The sequence below is a fragment of the Lathamus discolor genome, chromosome 4 (genome assembly GCF_037157495.1).
Source record: "Lathamus discolor isolate bLatDis1 chromosome 4, bLatDis1.hap1, whole genome shotgun sequence".
NCBI classification, from domain to species: domain Eukaryota; kingdom Metazoa; phylum Chordata; class Aves; order Psittaciformes; family Psittacidae; genus Lathamus; species Lathamus discolor.
This window is the reverse complement of record NC_088887.1, coordinates 38673084-38695954: the sequence shown is the minus strand read 5'-3', so window position 1 is coordinate 38695954 and position 22871 is coordinate 38673084. Positions and strand designations below refer to the sequence as shown.

At 48.5% G+C, this 22871-nt stretch overlaps 1 protein-coding gene across 7 annotated transcripts in view; it reads right to left on the bottom strand.

Moving 5' to 3' along the window:
- Window positions 1-22871, bottom strand: part of BCOR (BCL6 corepressor) — an 82284-nt gene that overhangs the window by 5104 nt on the left and 54309 nt on the right. For 4 of the 7 annotated variants that reach the window (XM_065677147.1, XM_065677148.1, XM_065677146.1 and 1 more), the window contains 5 exons: window positions 19534-19815; window positions 18788-19141; window positions 12136-12464; window positions 11545-11814; window positions 5876-6042 (listed from right to left, as the gene is read on the bottom strand). In XM_065677147.1, the coding sequence (XP_065533219.1) occupies window positions 5876-6042; window positions 11545-11814; window positions 12136-12464; window positions 18788-19141; window positions 19534-19815 (1402 nt within the window). The remainder of the gene's footprint in view (window positions 1-5875; window positions 6043-11544; window positions 11815-12135; window positions 12465-18787; window positions 19142-19533; window positions 19816-22871) is intronic. The other 3 variants (XM_065677150.1, XM_065677151.1, XM_065677152.1) reach the window with 2 other exon arrangements.

Genomic DNA, 22871 nt, shown 5'->3' with positions numbered 1-22871 from the left:
CTGCCTTCCTGGAAAGCTTTCGGAATGGTGTTACAAGGAGAAGTCATCAGGAAGCACAGAGAAGGAAACCCCTCAGCTCCACCTACCAAACCACGACTAGCTATCAACCAGGGCCTAAACTCCCCCCTGCAAAGAGGCCGCGTCCCACCACTCCTTCTTCCACGGGCAGCACATCACCTCTATGTCACCACAGACACCCCAGTGACCGCAGGGCAGAGGAAGGGCAGATCAAACCAGTCAGAAAAGGAAGGCACACCACCGTTCTCCCTCTATCCCACAGTGCTGCTGGTAGGAGGGGGACTCTAACCCATCTCAAAAGGAAGCATGCTCCAGGTGTGTTTACTCCAAGTACCTTTCTAGTAGGCTGTGACTGAAGGTGATTAACACCTGTGACACATGAAGCACTCTTGCTTGCCCGTCTTACTTGAAAGCTGCATGCGGTTTTGGTTTTGACATATGTACGCCATATACTGACATGAGGAAGTGCACTTGCAGAGTTTGCAGCTCATTCCCTATGGAGAAATGGCTTATCCCAAGCTGCCCCTGCATCCTGCACACCCCAGGGCACCAACACAGCGATCAACCAGGTCATCCCTGAGCTGCTGAGCTTAGTCCTCAATCCAGCTTGTGCCACCCCTCAGACACCTGGCACCAGAGACTGCAGCACATGCATGCCTTCAAAGACCCACATGCCGCTCTTTGGAAAGTCACTTTCAAATTTTAAGACTAAAGAGGTCCGTGAGGATCACTTGCAAAGTGTGAGGATATCCCTTCTCCATTTCTCAGGGAAGTCTCTAACATTACACTCACACTATGTGATGCTCTTGAGACAGACGGTGCTGGAGAAGCCAGAATCCCCGGGGTCCCACGCAAGCCTTATTCTCCCACCTCCTCCTACTGACTCAGTGCTTCCACACAGAGACAACTGCAACATCATGTGCCTACACAGCACCCAGCACCCAGCATATCCAGGATCTGGCCAGTGCTAAACATCCCAGGCGATACAACACAAGAGGTAACAAATAATAGGGGTGATGACACGGAGGCACAAGAAGTATCGGGTGTTTCTGGCTGTCAGCAAGCATCTGAGGCCTGAGCTGTCAGGTCACGACACGCTCAGCATCTACAGCGGGAAAGGTCAGCCTTGCTGCAAACCCTCCTGTCCCCCACTGGGCATGAAGCATCCCTGGCTGACAGTCTGGCAACAGGCACCGAGAACAGATGAGAGTGACGGCTGCCGCCAAATGCTAGGGACACTTTTTCTCCCCCAAGTCCCTCACTTTAGTGGAGTCTTTAATTTTGAACTGTTTTCCATTTTATTTTAGAATTAGGACTTTCTGGTTTTGCAGGGTGGGGGTGCAGGGCATTGTGGATTTGTTGGTTTGTGGGTTTTCTTGTTTGGCTTTTTCTTAAACTGAGTCACCTAAGTGGCTTTTGAAGCAGTAATGAATTCAAGATGATCCCTTAACTTATTAAAAACAGCATCTAAATTACCGCCTGGTGTTTCAATCGATTTAACAACACCCGGATGAGTTTATTAAAGGGCACCTGGGCATTCCCCAGGAAGGAAAAATCACAGCACATTGGCTGTAACTCCAGGATGGGACCCCCTCCCCATTTCTAATAGGTCACCCAACCCAGCACGGTGGTGCAGACAGGAGCAGACTGCAGGACTGGCAGTGGAGCAGGCAGCAGGGTAGGCAGACCAACCTTTGTTGCCTGCTGGAGCACAGAGAGGCTGCCCCAGGCATGAGAGAGGACTTTATAGAGGCAAGGGGAAGGAAAGGCGCAGTAAAGCCATGCGGAAGGAGGAAGAACAATAAATAGAAGTGAAGGAAGGAAAGAAAACACTGGCAGGGAGGGGGGAGGAGGTGGGGGGGGGTGAAAGGGAGATTCCCCATAGACAAAGCAAGGGAAAAAAAAGGCAATAACAGAGAGCTGACAGACTCTTTTACTGGCTAGCACAGCTTCTTGGCAAGCTTGAGCAGGACCATGCAAAGGCACAGCTACTTGTTTGCTTCTCCCACCAGGGCCAGCAGAGGAGGGAGTATTTTTCAGTCTTGGCAGAGTTTAACCATCCTATTTGTAGGATGCAAAAGTGACTACTGGAGACAGCAACTGCTTCAGATGTGAAAAAAAGATCCCCGGGAGTCCTCTCATGGGCTGCTTTGCCCGTATCATCTTTTCCACCCTGAGCATCGTGGAAATAAACACTCTATCCCTAATGGTACAGTTAATGGTAGTACATCTCATCTCTGAAACAAACCCTTTAGAAGGCCCCAGAAGGATCTGAGGACATTCGAGAGCTGCAATATCCTACAGGAGACACACGTCTCAAGCCTCTCTTGCGTACTCTCGAATTCTTTCTACTATTTTTACCACTACTAGAGTTAGGAAAACATTTCACTGGGGATTTATCCTTCCACCACCAAAATTATAAACTATTTAGACCAGTCAGGGTTTGCTCTCAGCCTTCCAGGCACCACCAGAATTTTCCTCACTGCAATAAGAGGTTTCCTAACTCACCAACCAATACCATGTCTCTGGCATCTTATTTTACTTCCATCTACCCTGTTATGCAATGCTGCCCCACGGAAGAGGCAAAGGCACAAGTTGCAGGAGGGCAGCTACGCAGGATGCCTCTTCTTTAATGCAATTAGCTGCTGGAGGGTATGTCTCTGCCAAGACCAGCTGAAAGGACACAGGAAGAGAGCCATCTTGGCATGGTCCTCCCAGGGAAAAAATAAAAAAGGCTGAGCTCATCAGCTGCCAGCAAGAAGGATAAAGCAGAACTGGCTTCGGAGAGCAAGTCTAGCGAGGGAACTCTGAAGCAATAGAGATGCCTTGCTAACAGGCAGGAGATGCCTGTAGTTTTGGCATGCAGCTTTGTTTTTAAAGTGATGCCGGTTCAGCTGAGAAAGTAAGAGAAGGACAAGGAGGTAAGGGCAAATACACCAGCAACCATCCTTGCTAATGTCAGGCACTGGTCGGTGTGGAGCTACTGCATTTACTGGGGTCCCGTCAGGGAAGGAAAGCCTCGCCTCTTAAGCACGGTCTATTATTATTTATAGGTAAGACGATTAAGAGCCCTTAGTGACTGCGGCACCTCTGAGACAGGTCTTAAAGATCTTGCCCGGTTCTACAATAATCTTTGATTAGCCACTAATTCAGTGGCAGAGTGCTTGTGTATTCAGGGTCTGCAGCATAGAGTTTAAGGGGGAAAGCATGGAAGACCACAGTATTTAGCCGGGCCAGATGTGCTGTAAACACGGCAGACAGAGGGACACCCTGCACCACAGGCAGCAGTAGGTGTGCAGGCAGAGCCCCAGCTGAGAGCGAAGGGAAGGACTGCACCATACCTACACCCCCCAGCCACTGTCACCCCCTTGCCCTGCCACTACAGTCTGACACTTCCTTTGTTTTTGGCTTCACCGAGATTTCTGATAGCATTACAAACTAGAGGCTGAAAGCCTACCTTATCTACTGAACTCAGACATTCTGGCTGCATAGGTGCATAAAAGGCAACACTGAAGCAAGAGGCTCAGGTCTTTGCTTCTCTTTCACACATGCAAAAGCACCGCACTGATCAGAGCACCTGCAGCACTTCAGAACAGGACTGAAAGGAGACGCACGGACTTTGCAGAACTTCACTACATCCTTCACAACCATATGGACATTTTGCTTAGAATGAAGCCACATCCTCACTTGTCACAACTTTGCAGAGTGTCATCCAAAACGTTAACCGCAGAGGTGGTAGGCAGCTAGTAACACAGACCGAAGCCTCAGGCACCCCGGATCCAGTGACACCCCCGGGTGCCATGCCAGCAAACCCAGCGTGTGCATCGCAGCTCACACAGTTACAGCACTCCTCTATGCACACTGACCTTAACTGGCTGAACAGAATGAAGCATATCCAGTGCCGCTGTCTGGAGGCACAAGAGCTTCCAGCACGACCAAAAATATCTTTGGCTAGTGGGCTTGTGAGGTGGGAGAGGCAGCAAGAAGGCATGTTTGGTGTAGTTAAAAAAGCAGGGGAGGGGGAGAAGTCATTGATGGTGGGTTTGTTTGGGGCTTTTTTGTTTTAAGATCTTACTATCTTTCCAAAGGGTGAACGTGTTGAGGAACTTGAATTTTAAAAGCAACACAGTTGAAGAAGACACACTTTTTTCCACCTAAAAGTTACAGGAGAAAAACTTACTGAGGCTTCATGAGAGAAATGGGATTTGCCTTACGGATGTCATGATTTACTCTATGGAGACAGAGAAGTCCGGCCCTACCTAATAGCAGAGGATAACAAAGTTCCCTACAGAAGCTTCTGCTCTCTGTCCTGCCCAACTTGGGGCAGCTAGACCATCCTTCATCAGTGTATTAGATGTGGTTTGGATTCACAACGCCTGCTGGGCAGCTTTTCAAACAAAAAGTGTGTCTGCCATCAGAAAAGACAGGGAGCTGCAAGACGAGTTCTGACATTACCGTCTATGATCAGATCATTATTACGTTAATTTCCAAAATGCATTTTCCCCAAAACAACTTTTCAGGGTATACAAGCCAAGTTTCTTTCTTGAAAATCAGCTCCATCTGTGAATTGAATTCAAAGGTGGACTCTGAACTGGTGGGTAATTAAAACTGGTCCAAAAACTTCCTGGGGTTAATTTTCTATACAGGTTATTCCGGCAAGTGAGGCAAAAATAAATTGGGATTCTTTTTATGGCAACTCGCTGCTGCTGCATAGGTCACATATTAAAACTGGAGACAGCAGAAAATGTGGGGCTGTTTTTCAGAGATCTAAGATTTCTTACAAAGAAGTGGGAGCTGGTGAAGGAATCAGACAAGCCACCCAGAGTTCTCTTGTTTATCCAGAAACGTCTCTTTTGGGCCGTGATGGGCCGGTAACGACTGACCATCATGAACTTCTAACGGGCCCACTTGGGACTTTTGTTTTCCTGGCTCCTCCCTTCCCAAGTTAATAAATAAAGAGCTTAAAAACAAAAGAGGCAGACTCTTAGTTATGCTGATTTTACCTCCCTGGCTATTTGGAGGGTGATAGTGAATGGGATAAACCATTTGAGATAACAAGCTGCAGGGGAGCTTGACAGAATACAAAGCAACCAGTCCCCAAAATGCATAGACTGGATAACGTTCTGCATATGGGGAGGACAAATAACCCCGAAGTCAGCCCCGCAGAGGTGGTTAAAGAGGTACTTTAGGAGAGGCACAAGACATTTAAAAGAGGTGCGGGAGCAGCATTTGACAAAGCAAAAAGGAAAAGCTCCTTATACTGTGAGCACAGGAACTAAGCACTCCTGACATTCTGTGAAGGAGATGAAAAAAGGCTAATTTGGGATAAAAAAAAAAGAAAAAAAATCAAAAATATCTAATGAGAAGATAGTTTAACAGCTCCGGAAAACAACTTTTTTATATAGCACATATAGGACTCACACACCCCATCGCCACAAAAGCCTCAAGTGCTCTTCAAAGTAACCCCACTAACAAGGCGAAGCCCGCTCTTTTGGCACAACTCAAAGGACCTGGAGCGCATACATAAGAGCAGGGCTGCAGCTCAAGTATCACTCCTTCCTGCCCTGCAGCTGGCAATTTCACAAAAAAAGCACAACTTATTAAAATTCCCCGAAGAAAACATATTACACTGAAGTCGAATCACAACAAACACATACCCCCACCTCTCTACTAACGTCTCCTGCCCCAAGACCAGCAGCAAGGAGGACACCATGCAGGGGGGTACTGTGGCAGTATTACCTGCTTTGGGGATTTCATGCAGGATGGGGAGGTCAGACTAGGGGATTATAAAGGAGAGGCATAAAGAGAGGGGGAAGGGGTGCTTCCTCCCAGCATCGGGGCTGGCGGTGCTGCTAACCTGGTTCCATCCTGAGCGCTGCAGTTGACGTCAGCCCCGTACTCAAGGAGATGCCGCACGATGCTCAGCCAGCCTTTGGCACAGGCCTCATGCAGGGCACAGTAACCGGCGTTGTCACGATGATTCACATCACACACCTTGTTTTCCAAACAATACAGAACTACTTCCTGGAAATAGGAGGGAAAACAGATACATACAGTTATTTCTTTATGTCAAGATGCAGAGATTTCTCTTCTTGAAGGAGAGCGGGGTGGAAAGGGCAAAACACCAAATCCCTATGATGCCTAAATTACCCTTTTTTGAGAGGGGTCAGTCAAAAGGAAAACAAAAGGTGGAGCCATTGAAAGTCGTTTATTCAGGAGGCATAGCAGAGACCGCTTGGTCAAAGCAGCACCGAGAGCTCCGTGCCCCCCAGGGACCTTCCCGTAGCCCCGAGCATCAGGAATCGTTGCAGAGGGAACAAATTTCACAGACAAAACTCACGCACAGCTTTTCGCTTCTCAAAACTTCCACACGTAAAGCTAGCGGGGAGGTTTTTACTCTTACATCTGCATTTTTTAGTAGAAAATTCTGCAAGCACAACAGCAGCACAGCCGACGTCAGTTTGATTTTAAAAAGAAAAAGTGCATGACCCGAAACAAAACACATTTAAGACACACAAAGGACAGTTTGCTATCGGCAAACAAAAAAAAAAGCCCGGCTCTATCAAGATCAGGGAAATCCCATTTTCACCCACTGCAGTTTTCTGCATGCAGAACTAAAGCCAGGCGCCAGGTTCCAATAACGAGCCCAGCGCCGTGGGAAGCCATGTGAATTTAACACAATTCATCTTGCAGTCAAATATACCATGGTCGAGAGCCTAAGCCAGACTCAGCTCTACGCTGCCGTGCGGCCTTGAAACAATGACTGCTCCATCACTCAACCGAAAATTTAGGATGGTGTGAGTCTTCCTCGATTCGTGTCAGATGCAGAAGAAAAGACCACCGCATTTCTAAGAGATGCTGTATGTATGAAATAGCCCCCGTGTTCCCAGATTAGTGGCAAGCCATTAATTTTGCATTTGCTCCTCTCAAGGGCTGAGCGACATCCTCGCAAAGCCAGACATGGCACAGAGAGGGTGAGTGTTTGCTTTGCCAAAGCAAGAGAATAAAACAATCGCTGGTTGCAATGCATTTATTATTCTTCCCGTTTCAAAATCTACCGGAAAGCCCGCAATAATCTGTGCTCTGGGTATACCTGACTCGAGAGCCGGTATCCAGGATACAGCATGAAACTGCTCTTTTAGCAGGCCCTCACTAACCAGGCTAAAGCTAATGAGCTGCCTGTCCCAGGCACCAGAGCATCCCCCTCACCTGCCACGGGGACCAAACAGTCCACCACCTACACCTGATGCAGCCATCGGCTCTTAATGTTCCTGGCTAATCAGACCAAAGGCCAAAAACTGGTCCAGAACGGATGCTGTTTACCCTGCGCTCACTCGAGCCCGTAAGAAAGGGTTGTGCAAAATTATACCCCGGAGGTATGAATTTTCCTTCAACACCAGACCACCCCGCCAGGCAAATTAGCAGATGGATATAGGTAGCAGAAGCAGCTGCCATATTCGGCTCCGCTTTTAGCATGCATTTACCATTTAAAATAGATTCTGCAACTCAAAATAAAAGACCTTTCATCTATTTTTGTAGAAAGGAAAGGCTCGCTCATCCTAGGGTGGAACACCTACTACTGGACGAAAAGGCTAATTTTGTCGGGCAATTCTGTGTTAAGAGGCTATAAGAAGAATGTCATTAACCACAAAATGTAACCATAAAGACCATAAAACTCTACATTGTTAATTAATTAAATGCCTCATTAACTTTTTTTTTTTTAGCATGATTTATTCAATTTACAAAAAAAATTAGCCATCGCTCCGAATGCAGGAACACGTGGTGCCACAAACGCACTTTTGGTTTCGCTAGAGAAAGGCTGTGAAAGTGCCACAAGGCAATTTAATGTCTGTTCAGGCGCTCTGTTTAAACCAGCAATCTGAGACTCAGCTGCAGTTAATCCAGAGAGTCAAGCTAGCACATCTCGAGCCAAGACATGTGCCACCACTGTTTCCGCTGCCTGCATTTTGTTAGCCAAATTGCAAACAGCAACGTTAAAAGGTGCATGGAAATAAATATGCATGCTCCATCCTCATCTACAAAGAGGTGCACTTCACTTTAGTCTCTTCCACCCGTGCCTTCAGCAGCTCCTGACCCCTTGCTCATCCCCCATGTCCTGGGCACACACGCTGCCACGAAGAAGCGCTATTCCCTTCTATGCGACCTCGAAACATGCCTCTTAGCTGAGGCACTGCAAGCCCCACATGCCAAATCCCAGAAATGATGCTCATTCCCAGGCAGGGTGCAGGAGACCTCAGGGAGCTGTGCAAGTGCCTGAGCTCCTGTGACAGTGCCACCAAGGACCCAGGCCGAGACCCTCATGTGAGGCAGCTCCAGCGGAAACCCTCTCCCCTCATCTTCATGAGTGTTTAAACCCTCTGGAAACACACATCATCTTTCCCCTACCCCTGTCACGTACTACACACTCCTCTGGTTTCACTGCCTTCCCAGGCAGCACTTAATCCCAAATTCACCAGAAAACTTTCCAAGCCCAGACACACACCAAAAAGCAACAAGTGGCACAAATACAGCCAGTATTTCCTCTCCTGTCACATTCATAACACAAGCCTTTTGTGATTTTTTTCCCAAAAAGACTCTACACTCCCTGTAATTCCCCCTTCACAAAAAGTAAATTACAGTTTTAAGACTACTATTGTCTGAACTCATTTGTTTCAAATGGGGGAAACAGAATGGACTTGAGAGTGCTCATACACTGAGATGGGTTGCTAACACCCTGATGAAACCAGGCCCAGCACAGAAGCCTAGTGAAGGCAAAGCTTCTCACCAGGTTCAGCAGGGTTCTCCTCAGACCGCACAGATTTCCAGAGCTGAAGCCCATTTGCCGCACTGCCTTTAAGTAGCCTTGTTGGCTGCCGCCCTGCAGTTTATCTGACCAGACACAAGCTGCATCTGTCCTTCAACATTTTGCTGTCATGTCAGCTTTTACAAACAGAGTCGTAACCACTTATGTCCTCCTTCCAGCAACTAGCCGTGGCACATCTGCACTGTGAGACCCAAGAGTGGGGCAGAGGCACCTGAGCTAGCAGCATTTGGGCTCCCTGTGGGTAATATATACAGTTTATATATATATATATACACACAGCTAATATATACAGCTCACCAGCACTTCTGCATGCCAAAGGTGACAACGCTGCCTCTGCGTTTGGGGTGGGATCTCTGCACAGCTGCAGGGCATTCTTGCTGCAAAGGCAGGCAGGCAGGCTGCCAAGGGCAGGCACAAGCTCACTCAATCTCAGGGCAGAGCTGCTGGTGCTGCTCTGCCCTATACAACATTTCTGCCGCTGACAGGGCTCAGCGGTGCCCTGCGGTGCCAGTCACTTCCAGCTCCAAGTCCTGCATCAGCACTCAGCATCCCTTTGCAAGCTGTGGCCCTGGTGGTGCAAACTCATCTGCCTTGCCTGCCACCAAGCTGGCAAGGGGCTGCAGGCCTGCATGATGCCACTGCAGCAGCCATGAGAAGGCCCCACGTGTCCATGAGCACCCAGCGCTCTGCTTCGGCACCAGCTCCCGACCATCACCCTGCAGCCACCAAAGGTTGCTGCCCTGCTGACAGGGACGGCAGAAACAGATGTATACAGCTGCCACAGGTCACAGACCAGCAAATTGCCTCGACCCATCCAAATTTATTTATTTATTTTTAAACGGAAGCATTTCTAACTTCTTGACCATTCTTATTTTTCAGGAGACAGAGGAAATTGGGCTTTCTACTAACTGCAGTAGTCTGGTTGCTAGCAAGAAAACCACCACAGCTACAGCGGTTCCATGGCTGACCAAAATACAGCAGCTCACCAGAGGCCTCATGCAGTCCCAACAAGGCAGCACAGCCACACACCACTCTGGACCTTGAAAGACACAGACTATGTCAGATCCCAGCAGCAGCTCAGGCACATGGACCGGGATCTCTCCCCTGTCCCACACTCCAACAACAAGGGGACCCACTGCTGTGCTGTCAACACCGGCCAGCCGATCCAGTCAAACAATTGGACTATTTAAGCCTATTAAAACCGTGGTGTTCACTTGAACTTCAAGTCGGAAAATCAAAGTCCCCCATCAGCTGACGATGGGAAGGCATGGTGTGCACTCAAGGTTAGGCCACAGCCCAAGAATCCCCATCTTGGTGAGCCCAGGCACCCTCAGCTTACTGCAACCAGCCCACTAATGGCCGATGTTGCAGAGAGCTATCAGCAGAGCAAACAGAGAGCCCCTGGCCTCTGCTTCAGCAAGACCTCGGCCCCTCACTACATTTTGGAGCTGCTCCCATTTTGCTGTGCTCAGCAGAGCGCACCAGGCACGGGAAGCGAAGTGCCCATGCATACTCATCCCGACAGACACCGTGCAGGAAGATCGCTAGGAGCACATGCTACGACTTATTCTGACTTTGGATACGTAGAAGATTTTATGTCTGTAGGAACCGAAATCATTTGAATTACGGAGCAATGTTGTTAACAACCACTTCTCCTCCTCCTAGCTAGAGCTGAAGTGCCCTGGGTTAGAAGAAGCCTTTGTCTAGGGTAAACAAAACCTTTCCAACAAGCCCTGCCTTCCAGAGCTGGAGGAGGCCTCTCCTCACAAAGCTCTCCAGCTGCACAAAGGCCATTTTGAGGCTTCAACAAATCCCCGAGGCTGGGCAGGCCCACCTGGGCCCAGGCCGATGCCATCTTCCAGCGGGGGCTCAACCGCAGCTCTGAGGTCCAAGCAGTGCTCTCACTGCCGGGGTGACCCCCGCAGTCACACCAAAGGCAGCCATCGCCCTCTGCAATGAAACACCTCTCCTCCAGATCTGAAGCTGAGCCACAGCGACGCTCATACCTACATGCCCATATTTCCCCAATAAAAGTGTGCTTCAAAACAGCAGAGCCAGGCGATTCATCGGTTTCTGATTTTTGTAGCAACAGGGGGGCCGTTTCATTAGACAACATTGTTCCAGCTACGCCAAGCAGCTCCAGACTCCGAGCATAAAGCATGCAGAGTGCTCCTGCAATGCATCTGATCATGCAAGAGGACACTCCAAGCGCTACATCCTGTGTCACATACCAGATACTCCTTGGAGGAAAGAACAAAAATAAAGCCCTTCTCCTCAACTACGCGCTCTTCACAAATAACAAAAGCAGAAAAACGTACAGCTCATTAAAGATCGCCGTAAAGACTACTTAAAAAAAGGGGGGGGGGGAAAGACATTCATTCTGTTTGCAGATGGTTTATATTTAAGGGGAAGCAAGGGTTAGCAATAAAGCTTTACCCTTTGCTCATTCACACAGGATGCTGCTGGGTCCCCACCAGCTGACCCAGCAGTGGTGGGGACTCATTCCCACAGTGACCTGCCTCCAAACCCCATGTGCCAGGGAAGGGAAGGCAGCAGGGGAAGGGGGGGCCCTGCAAATTTCAACCACCAGCTTCAAAGCCGCTGCTTTGCAAAACTGACCTCTGTAAAACTGGAAATTGGGGGTTAATTTTCGAAACGAAAGTAACAGCCATCAATCCAGCTGGGCGCTGAGGGTCCCTTACCTCGTACCCCAGGCGCGCAGCCCGCTGCAGCAGCGTTTCCCCTGCGTTCTTATTGACAATAAGCCTCCGCGCTTCGGGCGGCATGGGCCGGCTCGGGGTGGTCTCCTGAGGGGGGCTCGTGATCGGCAGCTGCGGGGGCTGTGAGCCGGGTAGTAATGAGGGAGTCTGCTGCAGGCGATCGTACAGCTTCTGCTCATATGGCTTGGCTGGCGAGGAGTCGCAGTCTGAAGTAGGCTCTGGTCGCTTCCTGACTTTCCTCGTTACCGTGACCTGTCAAAAACCATCATTGAGGGGAGGTTTTTATCCTTGTTTTTAAACAATCCAGTGATGGGATTTTATTCTGCTAGCAAAGAATTACACTTTCCTACTCATACTCAATTTTTTGCGACAGCTTTTAAACGTGAGATGCCTCACCCCCCAACAGTGCCTTGAAGTCAGGTTAAGAAAAGCAAAAACAGAACGTGCAAAGCACGCACAGATGAATTTGAATGCAATCCCCCCTACCCTGCATGTATGACAGTGCGCTAGTTTTAAGCAGGTTGGCTCTGCCTTCCGAGAGGCCAGTGGACAATTAAGTCTAAATAAAGATACCTTATCTTCAGCATTTTCGATATCTGTGGTGTCATCCCCTGTCAGAGATGACCTCCTTCTCTTCTCCTGCAGTGCCAAGTGTTTTGTTTTACACTGACGTTTCCCTGATGGCTTCTCACACTCGCTGTATTTCTGCAGCAGAGATGCATGCTGGAAATCCTCCTCTTCGTCTGTGTACAGCCCATCTGTCTTCCGGCTTTCTTTAATTTTCTGCTGTTTGGCAGCCAACCTCGAGGCTGGAGTAGAGCTTGGCGGAGCCGGCCTTTTGCCGTTTGCATTGGTGGATGAAAGGCTCTTCATGTGCGGAGACATTGGGAATACGGGCAAGCCTAAATGGGAAGGAAAGGCATTACACATCGCATGGTGTGTTAAAAGGAAAACGCATCGCTAGCACTTAACACAAGCTCCTCGACTGCTGAAGAGATCTATCAATTACATTTTCAAATCATTAATATTTTAAGCATTCCACATTCAAATTGTAAATAGCATCCAGTTAACGTTATGTTAACGGTTGTAACGCTCTGATAAAAATCGCTAAACGAAATGCCCCGTGCCGGGGCACTGCGAAGGCCATGCCATCGCAGCCCAGCCGCTGCAGGCAGAGCGGAAAGCCGCCGCCTCGCTGCGGGGAAAACTCTCCTGCTTACCTGGAACTGCTTTATCTGAAAGGAAACCAACTCCTCCAGCAGCCTGGGCCTGGCCGGGCTTGCCCGCCTTTGGCTAGGGGTGGTGGCAGGGCAGATACAGGGATGGCGGGGGAGGAGGGGAAGCAAGAGAGGCAGGAAGCATGGGACAGCGCCAGAGGAAAGTTGAGTTTAGCCTAAAGATGGCAATAAGATGGGGAACATCTCCCTGGCAGCATTTTTACTAAAGAAACCAGCAAAGAGAAGAAAGGCTACTCAAAGAGACGTCCCTGCAGAAGCCCTGTGCAAAGCTCTATCAAAAAGCATGCGGAGTTCCCGGGAAAAGCAATCAGCTGTGTTTTCCCAGTGACTCCATCCAGAAGCGAGTCTTTCTACGAGACCACAGTCCTGGGACTTATTGGAGCTAAGGTACTGCTGCCCATGGCAGGGCTGTGTTCTCTCCAGGGGTTAGCTCTCACAAACTGGATCCCACAATCTGGGCCACATGCAAAAAGCATGGTTACTTTTTTTTCCCTCAGAGTGCAAGCAGGTTTGCAACAAAACAAGGACAGGAAAGTTGACTTTTTATAGTCTGAATTTCCCTTGGGAAGAGAATTGAGGTGACCTCAGAACCAACTCCTCTGCAGAAAAATTAAAGGTTGCTGGAAAGGAAGGGACACTTCAGCCAAACAATACCACACCACTGAGGGAAGGTGCGGAAAAAACCCTGAGCACTTGAAAGAGGCTCCTTTGCTCTCAGAAGTCTCTGAAGTGATGCTACTTTCAGAACAGAAGAGATGGCAGGAGCAAATAAGGCAGCTGCTCAGAAAGGAGAGATCTTTCCTGAAAGAGACTCGATCCAGAGCCAGTAGATAGAAAAGAAAATCTAGAATGCGCTTGGCGGGCAGCTTCACACTTTTGTCTTCCCTTAAATAGACCTGTGAAAGCAACTTGCAGAAGGCTTTCTACATTAAAAGATGAAAACAGAAATCCCTTGGATCTTTCAAGACACTTTCTAGCAAAAAATGCATAGCGCAGCCAAGCAGATGTCAGGGAATTTATGGGACACACGATGCGCAGATTGTTCAGCAAAAACCCACTGAGCTCTTTAGGCTTTGCAATCCTGAAGGAAGGCACCCAGTCGTAGGCTGAGCCTATGGATGCAAGGCTGTCTTTCCAACTCTGCAGACAGCATGGAGAAATGAATGTCTAACTGTCCTGGTTCCACACAAACCTCACTGGAGTAGCACGTGAGAATCCCAATTCCAATACCAAAATATCATCATTCTCTACTTAATCACCTATTAAAAGAATTCCCAAGATGGAAAGCAGCAGCAGTGAGGTCTGGTGAGTGCAAAGGGAAGAAAGGAACTGCTGCATGTAGAAAAAGTAGAACAGAAAGAGAAAAACCTCACAGGTCTGGAGAAGGATAAAAATAGCAAAAGGAAGTAGGAAGAAAATACACAGGAGGAGAAGCCTATCTCAAAAAACTGCAGGCTTGCCCATGCAGGGATGCCAAGGCATGAGAAGCAGACGTTTAATTGCCACGAAGTGTGTACTCTAGCCTGCAAGCTCCACACAAACTCTGTGCTCCACATTCACCCTCCACAGTGGTGACAGCAAGCACCTGGTTAAGCGTGTGTTGCAGCGAAGAGATGGAGAGTAGCAACGCTATGCCCAGCAGCTTCGGGATCAATAACGCTGCAAGAGGCCAGCATTATCCAGAAAAATCCAAGCATCAGCCTGGGAAAACGGACAGAGAAAAGGCAAGTGCTTAATCCTGGAATCCCACCCCATCCTTCCGACCACTATGTATGTGAAGGTAGTAGAAAAGAACAAGAGCGAGTAGGAATACCCCCAAATACCCATGGATAAAAACCGACCTAATCCAAACCCCCAAAACCCAGACCTCTGACTGATGTGGGCTGTGGTGAGCCTGACTCAGAGCAGGACCTGCCTCCCTTCCCACAAGAGTGGGATGCAGAAAGGTCCATGCAGAAAAGCAGCTGCTGCCGCGTCACCTGAATGCTCGTTTGCTTGGCTCCCACCCCTGCAACTGCCCCCTCCTGCTTGCCAAGCCAGCGGCCGCCGCGCTGCCTGCAACCAAAGGGAGCTCCAACGGGCAGGCAGCAGCTTTCCTAGTGTGCTACATCCTCCCAGTTCCTCTCCTCGGGGCTTTAGTTTCTGTGCTACCTGGGTCTTCTCCTTGTGCTGGGTGAGCGGCTGCAGCTTCCTCGGAGGCTGTTGGGGAGCTGGCTACCACGCCACTGACAGCACCAGAAGGTTATTCCTCAGCTAGGACCCCAGCAGAGACCACAGTTCCCACCTCAGCCACAGGTCCAGGCAAGCGGCACGATGCCCTGAGGCTGCAGGTATCCTAACAGACCTGCTGCACCCTGGAGAGCCAGTACGGCCAGCGTTACTAGGGAGATCACAGAACCATAGAATGTTTTGGGTTGGAAGGGACCTTAGAGACCACCCGGTTCCAACGCCCCTGCATGGGCGGGGACACCCTCCACTAGACCAGGCTGCTGAAAACCCTGTCCAACCTGGCCTTGAACACTGCTAGAGATGGGGCAGCCTCAGCTTCTCTAGGCAACTTGTTCCATTGTCCCAACACTCTCATACTGAAGAACTTCTTCCCAACATCTAATCTAAATCTATCCTCTTGCAGCTTAAAGCCATTCCCACCTTGCCCCATCGCTACTTGTCCTTGTAAAAAGTCCTCCAGATATCTTGTAGCCCCCTTTAGGTACTGGAAGCTGCTCTGAGGTCTCCTCTGAGCCTTCTCTTCTCTAGACTGAACAAGCCCAACTCTCTCAGCCTGTCTTCATAGGAGAGGTGCTCCAGACCCCTGATCATCTTTGTGGCCTCCTCTGGACTTGCTCAAACAAGTTCATGTCCCTCTTGTGTTGGGGTCCCCAGAGCTGAATGAACACAGTACTGCAGGTGGGGTCCCACGAGAGCAGAGTAGACGGGCACAATCACCTCCCTCAACCTGCTTGTTGGTCATGCTGCTTTTTATGCAGCCCAAGTTATGGTTGGCTGTCTGGGCTGCAAGCACACATTGCAGGGGCACCTTATCATTATGTTCCAGCATTTAAAGGGTGGCTACAAAGAAGATGAAGACTCTCTTTTTACAAGGAGCCACGTAGAAAAGAGGGGTAATGGGCACTACTTACCCCTAAGGAGACTCCGGCTGGACATTAAGAGGAAAATTTTTCCCAATGAGAATAAGCCATTGGAATAATCTCCCCAGGGAAGTAGTAGATTCCCCAACATTGGACACTTTTAAGATTGGACTGGACAGAGTGCTGGGACATCTTGTCTAGATCATGCTTTGCCAAGAAAGGTTGAACCAGATGATCCCTGAGGTTCCTTCCAACCTGGTATTATGTGATTCTATGACTCTTGTCAACCAACATCCCCAAGTCTCTCTCCTCAGGGCTGCTCTCAATCCATTCTCTGCTCTGAAGTTACCTGGGGCAAGCCACATCCCAGCTTTCATGATTCTGACCTGCAAGTGAGGCTGCAAGGAGGCAACAGCCAGAAGTGTCATTGAGGGAACATTTCCAGAGGCCACCACTTGGTCACCCAGCCAGCAGGCACTGAAAGGGGAACAAAGGGGTGGCAGCCCAGTGGTGGCTTGCAGTGCAGTGCATGACTTATCCACCTAAAATCCTGGGTTGAACACAACTAGAGCAACAAGCCCAGAAGTCAGCCCCCTCCTTCTTCCTGGAGATTCGCAGGCACAGGCAGCAAATCATCCCGATGTTGGGCTAATGCTTCTCTGGTGTACGAGCAGACTTGGATGCCTTGTTACAGCCCACTTCTTGGGATACAATCAGCTTCCCAGCAGCAAAGACTGCCATGTTCACAGGCACAGGAACCAGCTGTTCCCAGTCCCAGAGCACAAAAAGCTGCAAGAGACAGGGTATATTCTTGTATTCATGATACCTGCTTGTTTAAGGGAAGTCTGAGAACTAGTCCTGTGCAAGAAAGACAAGCTGAAAGTCTCCATCCCCATGCAACTGCCATGCAGGATGCTCTGTTGCACAACAGGGAAAAATGTCCTCATCCTGATGAACTAAGAAAAAGGAGATCCAAAGGTTTACACTCCAACTGGATGGAGAAGCACCAGCAAAGTGACCTCAACAATTTCCAATGCCTCTGCACCATGAATGGCAAGGCATAATTTAGTCAGGTTTATGGTTTTTGGGCTTCCAAACCCAAGAGGTTTTTCACAGCCACGGGGGAAACTGAATCTGAATGCCCTTGGGAAGGGTGCGTAAGTGCATAAATCGCAAGCCAAGTCTTTTTCTTTCCTGAGGTCATGTGTTACAGAAGCTCGTCGCTGCCACAGGAGGCATCACAGGGCAAAGTTAGAGCATCCTTAGACAACGCAGCTTCCCTCATTTAATCTCTACAAGGTGTCTTTTTCTGAACGTACAAAGGTGATGGGTAGGGGTGTTTGAGCCAATACCACGCTCGCCAAGGCAGCACATAAAGCAAGGGAGTAAGAGTCAAAGCTCCTTTTAAAGTAAGTTTTGATCTCCTGCTCCACAAATCCTTTTGGAGAACCTTCCCCATTAATGAGCATCAAAGTTTGGGGATTCCTGCCCTCAAAGATAACCCTACTGAGGGGAAAGATGGGTGAGGAGCGCTAGGATAGAAAGGAAGTCAATACATTTGCCTGTGACTGTTTTGGAGATGCTACCCAAGAAAACTCTCACTAGTGCAGGACGATCTGGACTTGGTCCTTTCCATGGCATGGAATAAGACGATTCACTCTATTCATGCTTCTCTCTTTTGAGGGAATCTCATCTGAACTACCTGTGGAGGGTGAATGTCTACCGGTTTGACGAAGTTCTCAGGCCTGTGAAGGAGAAAGGACCCCAAACATCCAATTCAGAGCTCCCCAAACCAGCCTTTCCTCAGAAGCAGGCAGAGGACTTGGAGGCGTAAGAGGAGGAGAGGAAGAAGAGTATTTGCAACCTGAAAAGCTGAAAGAGGAAACAAGGGCTCCCTGCTCTGCACAGAGGAGATGGGGATTCATGATGAGTTGCAGCGGACACACGAGGGGTGTCAGCTACATGACCTGCATGCTGCCATTCCCTACCAGTTCTCCAACCAAGCTACAGCAACAAATGTCACAGAGAAGGGGAAAAGCAACAGCAGACAATATGCCTGAGGGCAGAGGATGGCAGGGACAGGAGAGTGACCTGTCTGTTCAAAGGCAAAATCTGGAAGATTGGCTCCATGGGCTCTCCCCTAGGATACGGAATGACCAGAAAAGGGGGAGAAGATGAGGAAAAGGAGGAAGTGGAGTGAAGGGAAAAGAAGCAGCTGGAAAGAAGTCAAAGAAAGCTGATGAGCTTTGAGGAAGTGACCCTTTGGGAGAGAGCTGCTGGGAAGATCTCTGCCGAGGGGCCAGGGAGTGGGGCCACAGGAGTTTACAGGACATGCCCATGTGAACAAGCAAAGCATCCTCTTTGAGAGGAGGATGAGCTTTGCTCTTGAGCAATACGCCCTGGGAAAGGCAGGGAATCCCAGCTGTGCTGAGGGTGCTGGAGGCGTTGGGTTCCTGAGATCAAGAGCTCCTAGCTGCGTTTCAGAGGGTCACAGCCCCTCAAATACTACATCTAGTTAAACGCTCTTACACCAGCTAGCAGCCTCTTCACTGCCTCCCTCGCATGCCCATGTTGCATGCCCCCCCACCCAGCTATCCTCTAGAGACATAAACTTCATCTTCACGTTATCTATGAAAGAGTATTTAAAGCCAACACACACACACACATGCACAAACAGTTACACACACATACACAGACACATGTTCTGTCTACCGAATATCAGCTACAATGCAATTCTTAAACAGGAGTTGCCAGCCCTCATACAAATGGACATTTACAGAAATATATACATAATGTTTTAATAAGAATAAAAAAGCTCGACAATTCCTTAACATTGGTGGCAGCATGCGTCACTGTAAATGCTAAAGCCAGATGGTTTCCCTAGTAGTCTCTGCATACCTTGTTCATTGTCACTTGTTTTGAGGGACTCTTCAGACCAACTTCTATTGCTTTTGGCCTCTGACCTTTTCTTGGTGTGCCTTTCTTCTGTGAAGTCTTTGACCTTTGCAGTGGCCTCTGGCTGAACAGCCTCAGCTAAATCTTTCCTGCTTTGCCGGCCCAACTTGCCGGACGGGGATCTCTCTGGTGACACCTGCTGCTCCCATAGTTCCCTAAGATGCTGCAGGTGACGCTGCTTTTTGGGATGGAGCCCTGTTAATTCAATGCACACCTTCAGGTTGGTCACCTCATTACAATTGGGCTCTTCTAAGTGGTTAGAGGAATTGTTTGTCATTTCCCTCTCAGGCCAGTCATCTAATGGAAAAATAACTAAAAATTAATCAAAAAGCCCCCTCAACTTAAAACAAAAGCTACATTTCACTTTCGGGGCATATAGTCTCAGCTTTACCACCACACTATGCATTTTAAAGGTTCGCTCATTAAGGGTTACATGCACTACAGTAACTTGCACTGCTGTGGCTACAGTGTCCAGCGACTAGTGCTTTACCCTTATATACCAAGATTTTTATATATATACATATATATATACATACATATATATATATATATATATATATAATTTAAAGTGAAATGACAGTGCTCACATTAGTAACTATCAAATTCAAAAATGGAAACACATTAAGCCAAAGGGACATTCCTTTCACAAGACATTCCGTAAGAGAGACAAAAGCAAAATGCTGTCTTACCTTTGGAGTTCTTCTTCTTTTTTGCTTTTGATGTAAGTTCATCCTGCAGTTCATCCACAAAGCTTTCATTTTGGCTGCCATCATTTTGCACTCTCTCACCAGAGTGTTTACGCTTCCTGTCCAGACGCGGACATGGATGTTGGCTAATATCTTCTGTTGACTGGTCTTCCGCTTTTTCATATATAGAATGTCTCTCTAAGTAACATTTCTCATTTGAGAGATCTTTTTCCTCTGGACTTTCAAGAAAGTGACCTTGGTTGTTTTCTGTACTAGTAAAGTTACCTAAAGACAAAAAACAAACACCATGACCTAATAAATACAAAACAATTCATTGCGAGCAAGCTACGCTCTCTGATCTCTTCAGAGTCATCTCCATCATGACTTACGTATGCCTCATGAGGCATGCAAATAAACACAAAATTGTACTTTGGAACAAGTCTCCTCTGGTCAGCCTAAGGCAGCAGTTTTCTCACCAGTTAAGTACAAAACCTCCAACAGCACAATACTTTCTGTTGTTTTTACATCCATTTAAGAAGTACAATATTCAAAATACCTGTATCCATAGAAACATCACAATATGCTATTTCAAATAAAGAAACATCTTTGGATATCAAAAGCGCAGACCCTTTTCAGAAAGCAGCCTGGCCCCACAAAAACATGGTAAATAACAATAATACAAACTCCACTTTGCAATGACTTTGTTTTCAAAAATACCGTTTGATGATACTGAAGTATTATTAGCCTTTTGCTAGTTCGTAATTCTTCCCTAACTTCTTGCATCAAACTGCAGAGTCTGACTTAAAAGCATTTGTCCCTTCTTTTGGAGATATAAATGGGATATGGAGCACGCACACACTACACGGGAATGCCACCAAGAATAGCTGTGATATTTTGCAAAAAGCACTGCTTGAAACCAAGGTTATAAAAAGGTTCCCTCACTTCGAGTAATCAGCCAGTCACTGAACATCACATGATCTCTGTCACCTCCTCTTAAAAAAGACCTCACTTTTTTCAGGGAGTATTTCCAGCAGCAGCGAGCTATGAAAAGCTTACTAGAAACCAGTCTGACAAATGAGCCACAAAAACACCCCATGCTGCCACGCTTGCCCTAACTTCAGCTCTCCGATACTGCTGCCCCAAATTTAGAGACAGCTCAAGCACTTTCAAATGTGACACATAATCATCACCTTGAGCAGGTATTCTTTTCCTGGGTTTAACCAAGCTAGCCGAGGCATGGGTAGGCAGACACACGGTACAGACTGAAACACGGTTATAATCAGCTTCCTATTTACAAGTCTCACAAACAAGTTGTTCTTCCCATGTGTTTTAGCTCTCCTGGCTGACCAATCATCTTTCAGCACATCTGCTGCTGTTCGGCAAACTGCATGCTCCATCCTACTGCCCCCCATGGCTCACTGTCTCTTTTCCTCTTTCTCCTCCTTGCTCTTCCTCCTTCTCCCATTTCCCTTCTTCCCTTTCCTCTTCTCCTGTGCAGCCTGGCCCTCAACTTCTGCTCTTCTCCCTCATCAAGGCAGAAGTTGATCCCCTGCAGCCCCCTTTCCCCTCGTCTTCCCTCGGAGACCCACCACATCAATATCCAAGCACTGGCAGTCCCTGGATGCAGCCCAGCTCTACCTCACCTAACCTTGAGAGCACCTTCCTACAGCTCTGCCAACACCCTCTGGTTTCACAACTGTCCTTGAAGCACCTGTTGTCAGCAACGGAAGGCTAGGAGGGGGAGAACTCTCCTGAGACCACTCATCACCACAACTTGGAAACAGTTCCAAATAGCACCTAGGGTTCTGGAGATGTTTGCAGGCACCCCACCATCATTTTTACGCTGCTTGGGAAGCTGCCTGCAGGGTTGCTTTATAAAACAGCAGAAGATATCTGGCCAAGAAAAATCAAAACAGAAGTAGACTTTTTCCAGGCGAGCAGGACGCGCAGGCTATTCTGCTGTTTGGCGATGCTCCTCTCCACAAGGCCGCCTGGCCAACACCTGCTCCCTTCAAGACTTTAAAATGCAGTTTGTCACACTTCCAGCCAGCAATGCTGACATGTTGCAGAAAACGGGTATCCCAGCTTACTACGACTGTGCCTCTGAATCACCAGTGTCCTCCTGAACCAGAATCTGGCAACATCCCATGCTTGCACATGTGTCATGAAGATGCTGCCCGACAGCTGTATACGATAACCACATCAACAGCACCAGCAGTCCAGTTTCACACAGCATAAAAGAAGCTGGACCTTCCAAAGTTTTAAGTATCACTTTAGAAATTATTCTCTCCAATTCCATTTTACATTTTTAATGCTGCCTGCCATTTCCCCCCATTTCATAAGGAAATACAATACTTATATGGTCAGTTTCCCTAAACAGGTGAGGTAAGGGCACTCTCTGCCACACTCCTGCTGTTTTATAGCCTTCGCATCTCCAGCAGCACCAGCAGCTACACACCATGGTTCATGCTAAGAGTCACTAGCTCAGGACAGCTTTCCTGCTCCTAACCCTGTCTAGCCTGAGAAAAGGCAGGCACATCCTGACCAATTCCCAGGGAAGCTTTTGCAGGGTCAGAGGAAGTAGCAGGCTGGGGGGGTGGGAGGGCTGACGGTCTTAATCTTTGGGGCTTGCAGGAAACAGCAAGCTAATTCCAGCCCCAGCCTGCCACCACTGAAAGCGACCCGCTGCAGATTAATTCCTTCTCTATCTGCAAGAGGACTCGACACAAGGATGCCAAGCGCTGCTCACTCAGACTGTCCACGCTAACGAATCAAAAGGAGGGGAGAGACATTTGCCGTAACCTCACTAACAGCTTGTCAGCGTTAGCATTTCTCTGGGGCCCCACATGCTGGGAAGAGCAGCACACACCTACTGAAGTTTATCCAGAAAGCCCCTGCTGCCAGCAGCTCTGCAACACCTTTGCCTCTGCTCTCCGGTGACATCTGAGGGGGTCCCCTGAGGCAACCACAGCTACATCTCCCTGGCTCCCGAGCCAGAAATCCCTCTGCACACGCGTCTCTAAAATCTGGCCCCCTAGATGTGGTTAAGGCCATTAAGATCAGTGACATCTCCGCACATTAATCTGGGTTGTGTAATCATCCTGCATTGGCACAGGAGGACAGCGAAGCCGTGGAGCCATGCAGGACGCGTCCTTGCCTGGCTGCTCCGCTGCTGATGCTCCCTGCCTCTTCCACAGCCGGATTTTCACCACGAAAGAACAAAGGTCAGTTGCTGTCCAGGACACAGCATAACCCACAGGCTGTCAGGCTCCCTACGCAGCTTGTACCGACACGTTGCATGCCCAGAGGTTTTTCCCCTTGGCAGAGCAGCGGCCGCCTAC